Below are 17,989 nucleotides of genomic sequence, written 5' to 3'. Positions count from 1 at the left end.
TTTGTACTCCTTGAAAGGGCTCAGGGAGGCCAAATTTCCATGGACCATTCTTTGAGAACCACTACATTAAAGGGTTAATATGTCCATGGCTAGCTGTCCTGAGATATTTGAATTATTTACTAACATTTTTAATTTAGAACCATACTATATAACATATCATTTCATTCAAAATTAAATTAACAGCAGAGTATTGGGAAATATTTTCATAGGGCATTACAAAACTGCATTCTCAGAATTGAGAGGAGTGACAATATTAGAAGTGAAGAGGTACATGGCTTACAGATGAATACTTTCCTGTTTTCCATATCTCTAGGTTTGGGCTTTAGGAATGGGAGTTATTTTCTTTCCTTCCTTTTACCTTCTTACCCTCCTCTCACCTTCTTTTTATCCCTCCATCCTTCTATTCATCCCTTCCTTCTACTTCAGTCCTCCTTTCTTTCCTTCTATTTTTTGTTTAACAAACATACACACAAACTAATCCTTAAGGCAATGTTTTCCATATTCCATTCTCTATGCCTATGTGTTCTTTTTACATAGATTCAACAATAAAGTCCCCGATATGAGGCATAGTTATGATATAAATTGTTCTGACTAGTTATAATCCATGACAGAATTACAATGCATACAAAAACCTGCCGCTGGCACTTCTCTGTCTACTACTATTTAAGGAGTTCTTAACTTCACCAGGAATGAATACAACAAAAAACAAGATCTTTTTGTAAGTTGTAAAATCCCCTGCAGCGCAACCAATACAAACTGAAGTATAACTTTTCAAAAAGGTGAGAAACAATTCTCTCTTTCTATTTTTCCCCTCGTGTTCCTGATATAACTGCCACACCTTAAACTATAATATTGCTAAACTACCGCTAAAAGACTAAAAGTAAAATTCAGGTTACTCATTTAAATAGAAAAAATCATACTCTGTACATTTTAATGTCTCCATAATTTAAAAGCACTTTTGCTTTATAAGTATTTATGTTTCTTATCTACGCACAGCAAATAACAACTAAACTCTTTTATTATGGGCATGCGATGTTTTAAAACTGTAAAAATAATAATAAAATATAAGAAATAGAATTCCCAAATGGCTATAATTATCATTAAATAAAATGTGCACACTTTTTTTTAATGTCTTACTTGATCAGAAACTGTCAGGAGGACATCTTTTTAAATGTCTAGATTTACGATCTTTGATTCTAAGAAAATTCACATAAAGGTCATAAAGCCAGCAACATTTTCATACCCATGCCTCAAGAAACAACTACAGATATGTCTATGATACTGTCCCAATGGAGAGCCTACCAAATTCTACTTGATTTCAAGCATTCAGTTTTTGGCTTAAAAAATAATGCCATGAGGCCATTCAGTTGGCAGTAGATTAGACATTGGGGAAGAGGGGACAGGGTTTAACTGCAGTGAGCATTAGGAATCCTACTGTAGTGAGAGAAATACTCTAAAACTGATTTATAAGGATGGTAAATTCGGTACCACTTGGTAAATTTACTAAAACATCATTGACTTGTATACCCGATGCTGCGTAAATTATATGAATTATAAAATATGCTTCAATAACATTACATAAAAACTTACTACACTGAATGAATAAAGTCAGACACACAAAAGTATAAACTATACTATTAAGAATACAAAGACAAGCAAAACTAATTTAGGGTGTCAGATGTCAGGACATTGGTGAACCTCAGGGAGGACTGGTGTGGAGTACAAAGTGGAGGCCAGCTTCTGATGTGCCATTCAAGTTCTGTTTCTACATCTACTTGCTGGGTGAGGTTAGTTTGTGAAGATTCACTGACCTTACACTTATGATAGGCAAACTTTTCTGGAGGTATATTAAACTTCCATAAAAAGTTTTATATACATGCATACGTGTGCCTGATGGCTTCTTAAGTAATGTTTTGTTTTGTTCTTTTCCCAGAAGCCTGCAAGTTAGACAACACAGGATGATACAGATATGCTTAAATGGAACCAAGAGGGGTGTGGATGATAATAGGTGAGTTGAGAAGTTCTGAGAGGCATAAATAAATGTAGTCTGATGTTTTCAACAAGTCCTCTAGTGGGATAATAAAGACAGTTGAGCACAAATATTTGGGAACAGTGCGGGGAACAGTACAGAATGGCATGAGAACACACCTGACTTGAAAACAGGCAGTGCATTCTGGAAGGTCAGTAAGAAAATTGGCTTCTCTAGAAGCAAATATCAAATTGGATAGTCCTACTGGAGACAACTGTGGAAATAAAGTATCACACGTACTTTTTAATTCAAGTCCCCAAATTTCTACATTTAACTAACATGTTAATATATATTTAAATGTATGCATTTTTCATTCAAACATCTACATGAATGGCATTTCAAGTCTGCCACGCCTATCTAAATTATTAGATGAAGCAAAATATGGAGAAATTTTTTAACAAGGTTATGCAAACAGACAGAAATAATAATAAAATTTTGGTATTTAGTAATGAGACTCCCATCTAGAGACACGTTTAAAAATGTTTACCCCTTGATATAGTCTCATTCTGGATGTTCAAATAAAAGAAAATACTAGCTTAATCTAACCTGCCTTTTCAAAATGATGCTTTTGATTTTAGTTTAACAGCGTTAATGTATTTGAACTGCTCGTATCATTAGCCTGATATGCCCGTATGAAAATTAGTCATTACTAGCATCATCAGCATGCTGTCATTGGCATGAGAGCATAAATAAATTCATTACAAAGCATCTTTAATGGACAGAACTATCCCATCTCGTGGACATTTATAAGATGAAAAAATAATTTCTTCTCTTAAAGAGTCAAACACTTTTATTCTGGACCAGTGTAAATGCAGTACATTTAATATGCCCAAATGCAAGTGAGGTGCTTGCTTCCATGGAGAATTAACCACAATTACTTCAGCTAACTGACAACTCCTACTTAAGAAGCCATCAGGAAGACTTACACATATGATTTACTGAGGGTGCTTAAAGCATTTTTACATTGCAGATTTGTCACTTTGTGTATGCATCCCATATAATACAGCAGTTCCAAAGAATCCATTATAACTATATATTTGCAATTATTATAAGATTACTGGTTTATTTGGGGAACTCTCAATAAATGTCAATGAAAGGACTGAAACAATTTCAGTGCAAATAATTTAGAAATCAAAGAGCCTGTGAAGTTAATGCTTTCGTTACATTTTAAACGAAAACCTAATGACAGGGAAGTAACATCTCCTCCTCTGAACCTCAAGCAGGTTCAGAAGAATCTTGTTGGATTGTCTAATTGAAATAAATAAAAATAATTTTGAGTGTCCATTCCATACTACTTATGGAAGACTGCTCCTGAGAGACCATTACAATGCCTGCATGCAATTAAATAATTAGAATTATTTTAGGCATAAAATCAGAAATATATAATAATGAGAGAGACCTACAAGAACAAAAAATACAACAAAGAATGTTTATAAAATGGAATTTCTAATTTTTAAATCTTATTTCTCATTGACAATCATGTTAATGTGAACAAGCATTTCAGAATGAGACCAACAAAGGTCCTGGGATTTGTTCAGAGAGGCCATTATCAAATATATAGCAGGTGCTTTGATCATCAAAAACCTGGCAGTTAAAAAATTGTATTCATAATTTATGCAACAATCTTTATAAAGATAAAATATTGATTCTATCCATTAATCACACACACCTATTTTATGTTAAGTATCAAGAAGACAAAAGATTAAAAATAAAGTAGGCTTCTTTAAGTACACCAAGGAAATGTTCCTTGAAATCAACTGATTTTGTTTATATAATTAATTTGCTTTACTTATACATACATTATGGTTTTCCTCACATTTTGAAAAACTCCTTAAGTAACAGAAAAATAAATGCCTGAATAGAAATGTTAATGAAAGATCTGGACTGAGTCAATTAAGTACAATAAATTCACTAAATAAATCACTTATTATTTAAAGAGTAGACAGAAATCATGAAAACTTATAATAAATAAATGGCTTTATCACTGATTTTTGAGAAATCATGGTAATAGTGAAGAAATATGAGATATTTAATATTTAGCAAATTTATCAAGGAATTTTACTATAATATAAACTCTATGGAAAGGAATGAAATTGACAAGTCTTTTTAAAATATAAGACCTACTTTTTGCTATCATAAGATATCATATGGTGCCTACTATTTTAACATGAGAGTATTTTAGATAGCTTAAATGTAGTAAATGGATTACTTAACTTGATATGCTAGATAATGAAGGAATATTTTTTCATTGTTTATCAAGGCCAAATACCTGCAGTCAATACTTTTACTATATTCCAATTAATGATTCTATAAATTACTTAATTTATTTTTATGTTTTTTCTACATTTTAGGACATAACTGTTATCAGTAAAACATTGCTTTTCTGTAATTTCTGCCAAAAATAAGAAAATTCTGATTTTGAATATTTTGAAAAATAAATTAAATACCTCATCTAATTAACCTAGTTCTGGAGAACCCTAGCAAAATAACTAAGCATGTAGATAAGACCAGGAAACCTAATAAATAAACTAATAAGCGTTAATAATTTCCAGATTCCATCTTTGATTTCTAATGCTAGTATTTTTGTGATATGGGGAGTAGCTGGATATGTTTAAAGTATTTCAAATTCCCCTAAGAGGTACAACAGTGTTTGTGCCCTTGCACATGTTCAATTTGTCGTTAAATGTACAAAGAAAAGATCCTTAAAAGTATCATACCTTTGAGACATAATCTTATAGGCATCTGGCAAATAGCATCGTATATTCTCCATCTGAGCAGGGTCCGAGTCACAGATTTTGTCATCAGTCCTTCCGTAGTTGGCACTTTCAATCATGATGACGTCTGTTCCCGGACAGCGGAGCTCTATGGGGTAGCTCTCACAGGAGAGCTCTCTGCGGACCACAGCCATCGGGATTGGGGCTCTGCTGAAGGCTACCGGGAAGAGGAAAAAAAGCAAGTCATTGCTATTTTGTACTAAGGAAAATTGCACATGTAATTACGTTTGTTCGTGTCTCCAGCATTTGGCGTAAACTCTAACTGAAGATAGTTAAAACAGTCGAGAGTCATAATTTTAACTAAAAATAGAGTATCTCTCACTTCAATAACTTCATTTTTTTTTAAACTGCAACAGCAACAATTGTTTTTTTTTTTTTTAAAAAAAAAGCTAATCAACATATATTTCCTTGTAAAAAGAAAAAAAAAAGCACTCTGGATTTTCTATCAAAACCTTGGCTCAGTCTGTGAAGTTTAGACCACGCAGAAATACCAAGCAACTTGTGGAGTAAGATACATAGATAATCCTTAGGGAGTGTGGTTTCGTTGATTGAAGAAACACCTTGTTGAGGTCAAATATACTTCTGCAAGTAGTCTATTTCCACTGTAAAATGCAGCTTCATTGCTTTAAATGCTGTTTAACATAATCAGTGTAACTTTAAACAACTATTACAACAATACAAGTTCCTTATTTAATAAAAGAGAGATGTTTCTGGAGAAAGTTTAAGTTTCCCTTCAGCTCCCTGGGCTTTCCTCTTCCCCCGCTGCTGAGAACACCGGTAACAACGTGGCGATCCTTCAGTTAGCATTTTCTACACAAAAACAAATAAATAGTATACGTTTCCTTCCACCTCATTTTTATTTTTCTTAGGTAAATTTTATTCAGGTAAATATCACACTATACATACTGTTTGACCCTTTTAAATTTTATTTTATTAATTTAACATTATGTGATGGAACTCATTTCATTTCTGTGCTGTTTCTTCTTATGATGGTTACATTATATGGACATAACATAATTTAAATTGTTCCCAGATATATATATATAGGCATTTAGGAAGGTCACAGTTTTTGTGTCAGAACATTGCAAAGAAGTATAAATATACCTGTGTTCCTTGGCTGTAATATTTTTGTTGTCCAAATATATTTTATGGTATATTTCTACAAATGGAGTTGATAGGTCAAGTACAAAACCCATTTAAATGTGGCAGATATAACAAATACCTTCCCCAAAAACTTAATTAAAATGTCTACGTCTATATGATGTCGCAACTTTTCAAAATTAAATATGATCAATTCTTTTAAATTCTGCTGTTTTTTTCATTCTGCTAATTTGATAGATAAGAAACGGTACGCACTACTACGTTTGCATGGAATATATTTCTGTAAGTTTATTGATCATTTATATTTCTTAAATTTGTGAATTGCCAACTCACATTTATAAATGTTTTACTCTTATGAAAGGTATTTGCAAAGTAAGAAGACAGAACATTTGTTCTTTATATTGATGATAAATATGTTTTTCTAGTTTATTGTTTGTCTGAATTTAATCGTTTGCTGACTATATATGCATACAAATATTTAATTTTTACACAGAAAATGTATCTTATCTTTTCAAGTCAAATTTAATAAAGCTTCCCATTCTAAGACTATGAATATAGTAGATACTGTATTGGAAGAACGCCAATTTTTTAAATTGTAAAAACAAGCTTTCTTTCAAAAGCCTTCTTTCAAAAGCATTCTAAATCAAATGCTAATCAAATGCTAATCAATTGTCAAATAAGTTGATTCACACATAAGGGAATTAATTATAGAGATAGAGATGATAGCTATAAATTTGCATTGATAGTTGATTAGCTTGCTATGAACACAGATATAAAACTATGCATTTAAAGAAATACATGAGACCTTTTTGTGGCTTTTTTAAAAAAATAAGAGTTAAATATGAAAGGAAAAGAAAGACGCAGGAAGGAAAGAACAAGAGAAAGGATGAAATGATAGAAATTTTGTTACTACATCATCACTTAAAACTTAGAGAAAGTATTGATTTAGTTACTTCAAAACTGAGGATCACATGAGTTTTACATCATTTGTATAATATTTCGGAAACTGTAAGTGTATCATAGAACCCACGTATAACTTCTGAGCATGTCATGTAAAGTTTTTCAAACTGTGCAGGACAATTAATTCCATTGTATGTGTGTGTGTGTGTGTCTCTCTCTCTCTTTCTCTCTCTCTATCTCTCTTTCACACACAAACAAAAGAATCTACCATATCCCTAGTATTGATCAAGATAGTTAACATAGGTTGCAGCCTGGCTCTCCCAAGACGGTGGCCACTAGGGATGCTTGTGGCAGAAGTGACTGCAGGGAACAGGTGGCGACACCACCTGGGAATTCCAAAGGCCGTGTTTGTGGAAATGTAGATTCTTCATGAAACAACTAGGGAATGAGACTGTAGATACAGTACTAAAAAGAAACTGCGTGAACAGTACCAGAAGTTTACCTTTATGGAACTCAACTTTGCACAACAGAAAAGAAGTCTAGAAGGTCAGATTCCTGAAATTAAGCAGTCTGTAGAAATTCTTAAATACATGCAGAAGAAAAAAAGAATCCTATTCACTGGAGACCAGCTTCTCACTGACAGCTAATCTGTACTGCAAGCTTCGGTTCTTCCTACCGAAAAAGTATATCTGTGATTGGGGGCTAATATAACGCTTTAATATGATATTGATGAAGCACAGGTATTGTTGGAAAATAATTTATCAAATGCCACAAAAATTGTGATTCTCTTGAGGAAGATCTTGACTTTCCTTGAGGTCAGTTTACTACCACTGAAGTCATTGTGGCCAGGGTTTATAATTGGAATGTAAAAAGAAGAAACAAAGATGATTCTACCAAGAATGAAGAAAGAGTAATGTTGGCAACTGTGGTTCAGTTTTCCAAACATTTTATTTTAAATATCCCAAAATTTATCCTTTAAGATTGATATACTGATGCTCCTTTTATCCAGGGTTTGGACAATGAATTAAAAATATGGATAAAAAATAAATAAGTAATAGGGGGAAAAGTCACTGTCAAAACATGATTTAAAACAGAAACTACATAGTTGCTAAGTCAATTAAAATGTGAAGGTCCAAGTTTTATATGTATCCCTTTGGCCCTGCAAGAATTATTCAAAAGTTACGGATACGGCAACTTTTTACACCAAGGTGATTTGTGTATGCTTTCTTCCATTTAACATATAACTGCATTTGTATCAGTAATACAGTGACAAACTATACTCAGTAAATGATAGATGCTTTGCTCAAAGGAATGTATTATTGGAAACTATTCTATAATGTTATCTAAGTAGCTATTTAACTTACTTTTAATTATATTTCTGAATGTTTTAATCAGCAACCAAAGTCTAAAGGAAAAACACTTACATCAAAAGTGAATTTTTTTACTGTGCAGTTATCATGTTAAAAATGGACACGAGAAAAAGACTAAACATGGAGAATTTCCACAATTCATATGCAAGGTAGCCAAAACATGGAGAATGTCCACAGTTTATATGCAGGGTATGTTAATATCTTGTATTAAGGTAATAATCCATTGCGCATTGTGAAGTGGTTTATGTGAAAATAATCTGGAGCAAAGAAGGCATATATATACCTTCTGCGCTCCTTCCCACTTTTATCCTATGATATACTCTGTTACAAGGAACAGTGTTGCCAATTTGGTGTGCAGTAGATATTTGATTAATAAATTAGAGAAACTTGGATGTGAAATCTGGTTGCCTTTAGGTTGAAAGCTGCCACTTGGAACTACTCACTAACCATGGAACTGAATAAGGCAATACTAAATTGAGTTTCTCTGCTAAAGATGGCCAGAAACTTCAGGAAGTCCTCAAGAAATTCAAACACAGAGAAGGAAGCCACAGGAAAGAGCTGGCACCAGAAGTCAGAAAGGATCCTGAAGAGAAAGGAAAGGGTTTGCCATGTTGAAGGGAAAGCCAAAGAACCCAGGATTGCCAGAACACTTCCGACACAGGGAGGAGGCAAGTCTTCCAACCTCTGAAACTGAGACTATAATTTCCTCTTATTTAAGCCACCCCACTGAGTAGTATTTGCAATAGCAGAAAAATTGAGACAGGGATCTATTAAAATAAAAAAAAAGGGGGGGGGGGCTTAAGGCTAATCTCCACATAGCAGAGAATGAAATCTTGAACCTTTCTTATTAGTTTGTTTGCTATGATTATAAAAACAACAAAACAGACTTCATTTGTGTATATTTTCTATTTTTTATCCTTTTCACTTCTTTAATCAAGTCCTATGCTTTTGTTTTTAAATTAAATCTGCTAGAGGAAACAAAAGTGATTTTTATATAATGGATAAGGATATGCATATTAGAAGGCTATTTTGTACCAGTAAATGTGAGAAAAAAAGATGTTTGCTTTAAACAGGTAATGATAGAAGCCATATTTGATGTGTACTTGGGAGCAAAAAAAGTATATACTTTGCTGACTGATTGAACATGAAGTGTCAGAACAAGAGGCTCTTGGATGACTATCAGGGTTCTGGCATAAGCAAATAGTTAGATTTCAGTTCCACAAGCAAGATATGATAGGAAGTCAAATATACAAGTCTGTGTCTCAGAGAAATGTCTTCATAAATTTGAATTATAAAGTAGATAGCATTTAAAATCATAGCAGTAGATAAAATGACATATGGAAAGAGTACAGAACTTGCTCAAAAGACCCATGTGGCAATTTTACAATCTGTTCATGATTCTTTGTTCCTTCTGCATTTGTATTTGTGCGCCCCTTGATGTGGATTGTGCTAAGTGATTCACTCCTAATGGACAGAGTGTGGCAGAAATGAGGGTGTGTAACTTCCGAGAGCAGTTCATTAAAAAGACATTGTGGCTTCAGTCACTCTCTCTCTTGGATCACTCACTTGGTGTGAGGCCAGCTACCATGACATAAGAACACTCAAGCAGCCCTATGGAGAGTTCCACATGACAAGGAACTGAGGCTTCCTGCTGACGGCTAGCATAAACTTTCAAGGCATACAAATTAATCTACCTTTGAGGTGAATCTTGCAGCTCCAGTAAAGTCTTAAGGTAACTACACCTCCAGGAGAGACCATATGCCAGAACCAACCAGTCAAGCCACTCCCAGATTCTTAATCAACAAAAGCTGTGTAAGATAATAATGTTTATTGTTTTAAGCCACTGTTTTGCCCTATTTATTACTCATATAACGCAGAATCAAGTCTAAAGGAATATTTGAAGAGTTGAGTTTGAAACTGTTAGATATGGAAGAATTACCAAATCAATGAAAGAAAAATATTATTAATGACCTTCACAGACAATGTAATACTAGCATCCCCTTGCCATTTATTTCATATACATCCAAACACACCCGTATGTACACATACATAAGCACACACACTGCTGAACATTGTTGACTAATAATGTTAAAAAACATTTTGTGCTTGTTTTTCCCTAAATCCCAATGATCATAAGAAAAAAACAGAGGCTTTTTTGAAAATTCTAAAGTGAAAATAAAACATTTTTCATTTTTCGTTCTTGCTTAGGACAAAGTCAATTAAGCTATGTGTATGTTAAGACTAATGATTCTAAAGGAATTTCTGAGTTATAGATAGGCATGCTTACCTATCTTAAAGTAGACAAGTTTCTACTTATTGGCAATGCCTTTAAAGTGTTCTTTAAATACTGTGAGGAAGCAAATACTCCCAATTTTAAGCTTCAGCAGAGGCTTTGACTTAATTTCCTTAAATACTTATACTTTTTGCTGTGCCATTTTACATGCCAATATATTTTTCCAAAATTTTAAAAATATGTTCTGAAAATCTAGTCCAAAATATTTGGCAGTGAAAATAATAGTTGAAACCCAATGAAATATCAACCCATCATCTACTTTAAAAGTACATCTGCTAACAGTAAGCTTCTAAATACAGAATCTCAACAAGTCTATTTCAGCAATGAATACAAATCATTTAAATGAAACTTCAGATTTAATTAAGTATAATGCTATGACAAACCTGACACCCTGAAGGAATAACCAAAGGCGATGATGTTCTGAGGTCAAAAGAAAAGCATGAAATTGGATGGTTTAACACAAAATCTCTGAAATTCCAGGAAAAAAATGTTTTAATGAGTGGAGTATCATAAAACAATTATTGCTCAGCTATCCATTTAACTTAAGAAGTGTGAATATAGTGGTCACATTAATCGCACATTTTGAGGATAAATATACAAACTTGTGGCTTTCAAGTGACATTGTCCGTGTGGAGACTGTCTTACAAATGAAGCAAGCATTTGAAAAAAAATATGAATACATATCTAGAAAAAAAGCACTAGCTTTTCAAAATTTAATACAATTAGATTCCAATTGACTTCCAACTGAATTTTTGAAGGATAAATTTTCAAAACTATGTCAAATTTTACATACCACAATTTTCCCCATCTTTCTCTAAATGTCAAAATCTCCAAACTGGCTGTTCATCATGTTCTTAAGAATGAAAATTATAATTTCAAGATAAATTTGAATCCAGTAAGGAGAATTTTACAGTTGAAAAGAATAAATAAGGTCCATTTAATTCAACAGGAATGTGGATGACCTACAATGTGACTTTTGCGAGTTAACTGAATATAAGACATGACTGTTACCTAAATTCTCCTTCCAGATTGGGGCTTATCTCAGACCTAGGAATGAATCCTATGCAGAATAATTTAAGAGTCTTACAGATACTTTTCACATGCAAGTAAGGAAATAATAAAAATTAATCTAAGAACGACAAGAATCTAAAAGCCAAGAGAGGATATACACAATTATTAAAACCAAAACTTTATGAGTGATGACCGGAAGCAACATAAGACAGCCCTTGAAAAATCCTCCCCAGAGATTTAGCAAATAAAAAACAAATCCCATTTCCTTACAACTTTGGAGGATGGAGAAGGACTTGACAAATACTGAATCAGAGAAACAGAAAAGTACAGGTAGGAAGATTCCATCCCAGACTACCAGTTGATTTCTGTTCCCCTCCCTCTCTCTTGGCTCCACACAGCTTGGGAGCCTCACAGAGGCAGCAGAGCCTGGGTCTCTCCCACCTCAGACAGAGAACGTAGAGCAGCTCACAATAGCAAGTTAGAACCCCATGCATATCCAAGCACAAGGGCCTAAGATTGCAGAGACCCAAGGTGGAACACAAGCCACTGAGGATTGGTGTATATAAAAGTGTCCCTGGGGTTAAGGAAGTGGGCAAAAAGACTGTGATGGAAAGACTAGCAAGAACTCATCTGTCCTCACTCAATCCAGTATTAGTGATTGCACCACTTAAAGGCAAAATGGACTTTTCTGAAGTGATCCCAAGGCGAGATACCCTAAGGAAAGAAACTGGTAGCAGGAAAGCTTCACAGAAAAAAAAGAGAGGAAGGTAAACTGAACCGCTGTGACACTAATACAATATGTTAATAATAGAGTGGTGTATGGGAAAAAGTAGAGTCCAGGAAACTGAGCCTTAGTTGAAAATGGTAAGAATGGGATATATGAACTAGAACACCATATAGAAAACATGTAAGATGCAATGATCCTCCCTGTGTGTCCACAGAGAGGAAAACAGGGGAAGGGGACTTCTCTCAGAGAATGCACAAGGCAATATGAGAATATCACACTAATCATCAATGACAGAGAATGTAAGGATTTTCATTGCTTCAGTGAAATGAAGTCCAATCCCTAAGTAATTAAATGTAAGTTAAACTTCCCATTCATTGTGTCAAGCAAAGACTTCTTTTAACAGCATAAAGCATACCAGAGTTCTAGTACTATTTTGAGGTGTTTTAAGAATTTCTTCCTAACACTTGGAAGTTATACCATGAAAGTTAATATAAAGATTTTACTTTTGTGGCAAATCTACTTCAGGAAGTTGGGAAATCACTACTTTAATTTTAAAACGTGATATTCATTCTCAAATGTAGTCATTATACTTTCACAGCAGTATATCAAGTATGCGATTTTCTTTTCTGTAAATCAACAAATTTAGAGCTTATGTTATCCTTACGGTAGAACTAAGAAAATCTGTGGTCAGGCAGGTTTTACAGAAGAAACATATTAAGAAATTAGTGAAGGATAAACATAAGTTTTGAATAAACAGGGATGTCATAGGTAAGGTAAATAAAATTATACTTTTGAAGGAGAGAAATGAATTACTAAACAGTGAATAAACACTCTAATGCACTGCACATTCAGAAATGTATAAGCAGCACCTATTCATTTTCTATACCTCTCTTCCTTCTTCCTCTCTTAAACACACACACACACACACACAAACCCAGGGCATCAATGGAAAGGGTAAAGAGTTTTTAGTGACATGTAATTTTTGTTTGTTTTATTCTGAGAAATAATACTGAGGTGTTTCTAATTCAGCAGCATAAATCCTCTACAGAAGAGACCTTGGTATAACCTCTTCAGTAATACTTTCAATACTGAAAAATATATACAACAGTGTTTATAAATCCTTTATCCACAAGCTTTACAATGGCTTTAACATAGAAAACATATCCTTCTACTCAACCAATCAGTGTTGAACTGTTATTGTCTATGCAATTCACCTGAGATTAGAACAAGATGCCTAACCATAGAGCCTGACCAAATCTGTGTTTTGATATTATGTTTTTCAGTTAGATTTTTCCTATCCCGTTTATAGCAGCTAAAATTTGACATGCATTCCACGAGAATATATTTGATGGGCATAAGTTTGCAAATTTCCACTTGCAAAAGCAAATGCTCATTCTTTATTTATTTTATCCCTACTGAAATTTTTATTAGGAATGTTTTCAAACAATTAAATTTTTTATTAAGAAGTTGACTAGACACTGAATGCTAAATGTAAATCCTGGCTTTAAAGACAGCAGATCTCTATTTAATGATATAGATAAATGAGAAATGTATTAACCAACCAAATTTCTCAGGCTATAAAAGTCCAGATGTTTTCCAAATGGCAGATATGTGGGATGTAAACAATAGCCAACTTGTTTCTTTTTCATAAATGCTGATGAAACTTTTCTTTCCAAAGAAATTAAAAAAAAAAATAAAAAGAGAATGAGCAAAAAGCTAGCCAAAATGAAATCATAAAGCCTAGGCCAAAACAAGAAGAAAAAGGAAAACCTCCGAGCAAGATGGATAATTCTGGCCAATAGTGAAGGTCTTTATAAGTGAAAATGGCATCTCTTTGGCTAGTTCAAAAAAGAACTCTCCTCTCTCCCCAGCTTTGTGATAAAATCACCAGAAAGATTTTGACTGAATAGATTTTTAACTTCTCTAACAGCAGTAGCAACAGCAAAACTATTCTGAAAGACAGAAAAGCAGCTCACACAGTACATTTATGACTGAATTCAAAACCATATTTAAAACAAAATCACAGGAAGGCTATGCCCGGGGTTATTTGTATATGTGGGAAAACTGTCATGAAATGACACAAGGGCATGTAAAGCATTCAATTATCTTTGCTCAGCTAAGCCACAAAATATACAATTTAGGTTAGTGAAACACATTTTTCCACTTACAAATAATTTAAGTGTTTATATAATACATTTTTTAGGGCCACACAGTTCATATCTTGAAGTAGATTAAAATAAAAGCTTTAAATATTCACCTCAGTTTCCTCAAATAATTAAGACAAATGAGATAAATTGCAAAATAGAGATAGATTTTCAAAGTATTTGCTGATAGATAAATATTCTGACACCCCTGAGTGACGAACATCAACCCTTCACCCTATGGGAATATGTTGGTGATTAAATTATACATTCATTTGACAAAATTAATTGAGCAACATTGAAATGCAAAGCACCTTTTAAGGTACTGGGTATTCTGTGGCCAACAAAATACTGATTCATGCTTATGATATACGGGTTGAGGGAAAAGCATTAGAAATAATTAAATACACAAATAAATTACCTCAAAATATCCATGAGTACTATACTAGAAAAACAAACTATAAAAAATATGGTACTAGGACAGAAAATAACTCAAAACTAATCAAGAACTAGCATGAACTCCAAGTCTGTCTATGGTTTACCCAAGAAAGTGCAAATCTCCAAAATGATTTTTAAACAGGAGTATTTTAAAAATTACTCAAATCTAAACTTTAAATTTCATAAAGCAAAAAAGCAAATCTCATTTTTCCTGTTATTCAAAATGAATTATCTCATTAAGTCTTGCCAAAACTCTGTGTAGAGAAAGCTAAAATGTATTATTACAGACAGACATTTGCTTGAATCAATAAGTTGTTGAAAGGGAGAGCAGAAAGAATAGCTAAATCCACAACTGGCTTTGTGTGATTCACATCAAGAAAGGATAGATAAAGGCATAAACTGAATTCCTTTTCCTACTTCATCATCACACTGGCAGAATATTTAACTGGGGTAGCTTAAATAAAATCAACTGACATTTGTAAAGATAAAATTTTCAGATCCTTGATTTAAGTGAAGTAGAAAGTAATAAATGCTTTTTGAGAAAACAGCTAACAAATGAGGCATGCGACCTTTAATAACTAATATACTGGGGTCTTCTAACATGAATTTGCTAATCTCTCTACTTCTGTGAGATTATTTAAGTAAGATAATTTATAAATTTTAACAAATCCCCCAGTTATCACTTCAGGACCAGAAGGTACAATGAAAGTTGTTTTTCATGAAAGAATCCTTTAATGCCTAGAAATGTGCCCCAGATCCAAGAAACAAATCCATCTTTATAAATACATAAACACAAAATTATTTCCTAAATTGACACATCTTCTGGTCCACCATATTCTGGTTCATTGAACTGAACTTCACCTTCTAGTGATCATCTATTTTCATATTTATTATACACTTGGGTATTTCCTAATATCCTCAAACAAGAGATCCTTGTTTGATGTTGATTATCATTGATTTATTCCATATACTCTAAACAGGATTTCATTCATAATATATAAAGCAGAGGATTATTTTTTTAATAACCATGTTCACTACATTCAAAGTTAGTCCAGCAGGCAGTTTGCCAGCCCAATTATTTAAAACTGAAAGTTCAATGTAATCATTAAAGTTCTGAAGTGATACACTGGTATTTATGAATTGCAAATAGTTCATCTGTTTATGCTCACTTTATCAATATATGCAAGGTATCATACATCATGTACATACTTATATACAAACATACACATAGTTGCTTTAATAAAAATGTTCATGTTAATTTTTTTGAAACTGGTGAAGATTTCGTTCTGATGGAGTCCTCTTTTTCTTGCCTCGATTTGAAATATACTTTCAAGGGACTGATTACGGGTAAATAGACTTACCATAAATAGAGGGATACATTGAGTCCAGTTGGTTTGAGAGTGCAAGTAATTCACTTTAAGCAATTTTCAAAAATAATTTAAATTCATTTTTCAATGTTCTTCATTTTTGTTTGTTTGTGCATGTATTTGGCTAAAGTTTTGTTTTGTTTTTTTACCACATGAACTTTCAAGAAAGAGAGATCAATAATTATTTGAAAATAAAACTACCACTCTTCAATAAATATGAATAATATCCAGTGTTTCCATGTTAACATACTTTTTCTGGTATGTTTTACAGCTGTCCCAGCCCATAGTATAATGAATGCAATTAAGCAGGCTTCTAATAAATATTTGCTGAATACAGGTCACAAGCATTTTTTAGTTATTTATAAATTTTAATTGAAAACTTTCTTTGTTCAGAGTCTCTCCAAAGGGGAAATTCTGGTCCATAAGTGATGGAAAATAGTTAATTAATCTATTTCTATTTTCTGGAAAATAATTTAAAATACATGACTATCAATTGATTTTAAGTGTTATACCAGATCATAAATGTATGTAGTTTGTCTAAAGGTAAGCATGGGGAGGTAGGGAGAACTAGAAATCAGATATGTGTTCACTCAATCATTTATACACTAAGTGTGCATTAAATGTCTACTTATATGTATGAAATATGTTTAGGCAGTTGAAAGACTGAAAATGGGAATTAAATGATTTTCCTTCAGGGAGCAGCGGCTGTATAAATGCAGATATAATTTAAATGTATGTACTATAATGATAATAATATTTAAATCTAGTTTGACTAATTGATAGCTCTTATTTGGAAAAAAAAGTTACTGAGAGAACTGTACTATTTGAACTTTTCTAGAATATTCAAGATTATAAAATATTAAGATAAATGCAAGTAAGATATCCATCAAATATATATATTATGGGGTAATTCTTCTGAACATGACAGAATGTACCCTGTCCCAATACCACACACTGGACTTAATGTGCAGTGTATGCTCAATTTGCCAATATTTATCAAATGAATGACTCTACATCTCTAATTTTTCATATTAATAAATAATTGCTATTTTGTCCTTGATCTGACTCATGAAACTTATTTCAGAAGTGCTCTAAGAATTTAACAAATAAAAAAAATCTGAACTTTTGGCAAAATATAATCCTTTCCATAGGGATCTTTGGGGATTGAAAGTGCTTGGGTGGTCTCAAAGATGAGGTCAGATCACAGAATAGAATCTTGAAAACACCTGAAACTTTCAGTTCTGAAATAACCATAAAACTCTGCAGTATTCAATTTCACATGACGCAAAGTAATGCAGTGCTATTTATGGGGCAAAATGTGACATAATTAAGCTTTACTAATCACCTAATGCTGATATATTAATTTAATTGATAGTGTTTTGAGATAGCACATTCCCATAAATAGCCCCAGTCACAGAAGACACGGTCTAAATTTTCTAAGGACTGGGAAATGTGTTTTTCAACATATATATTTAAAAATAGATTTGTCTACAGTATCTTAGATAATTCATAGTCTCATAAATTTATCTTTTCAAACATATTTGCATTTAAAGTTGTACTGCTTTTCCACTTTATAACATCAGGGTATACTAAGAATCTTAGCTTCAAAGTCCAATGAGAGACTGAGCTATAAACTGGTTTACAGAGGAAAAAGAAGACCATGAGGAGTTGAGTAAATTGTAGTTTTCACTGAAGCACAAAATGACACAAGACAGAATAACTGCACAGATAGTAACTACTAAAAGTTAAAGTTTTGTCTGTATTTGTGGTCCCCTGATATTCTCTGTAAATAAACAGTAAGTCCACTGGAATAAAACTTCCACTTTTCAAAAAATGAA

At 32.9% G+C, this 17,989-nt stretch overlaps 1 protein-coding gene and 2 pseudogenes across 15 annotated transcripts in view; 2 read left to right on the top strand and 1 right to left on the bottom strand.

Annotated features, from left to right (window-relative positions):
* Positions 1 to 17,989, bottom strand: part of ADGRL3 (adhesion G protein-coupled receptor L3) — an 841,123-nt gene that overhangs the window by 479,394 nt on the left and 343,740 nt on the right. For all 15 annotated transcript variants that reach the window (XM_077136976.1, XM_077136982.1, XM_077136975.1 and 12 more), the window contains one exon: positions 4,747 to 4,960. In XM_077136976.1, the coding sequence (XP_076993091.1) occupies positions 4,747 to 4,960 (214 nt within the window). The remainder of the gene's footprint in view (positions 1 to 4,746; positions 4,961 to 17,989) is intronic.
* LOC143663738 (prefoldin subunit 3 pseudogene) lies at positions 7,148 to 7,783 on the top strand (annotated as a pseudogene).
* LOC143663737 (putative protein FAM10A4) overlaps positions 12,157 to 17,989 on the top strand; it is a 39,766-nt pseudogene continuing 33,933 nt past the window's right edge.

Source organism: Tamandua tetradactyla, chromosome 19 (genome assembly GCF_023851605.1).
Source record: "Tamandua tetradactyla isolate mTamTet1 chromosome 19, mTamTet1.pri, whole genome shotgun sequence".
NCBI lineage: Eukaryota > Metazoa > Chordata > Mammalia > Pilosa > Myrmecophagidae > Tamandua > Tamandua tetradactyla.
Note: the sequence above shows the minus strand (reverse complement) of the source record. Positions and strands in the feature narration are given on the sequence as shown.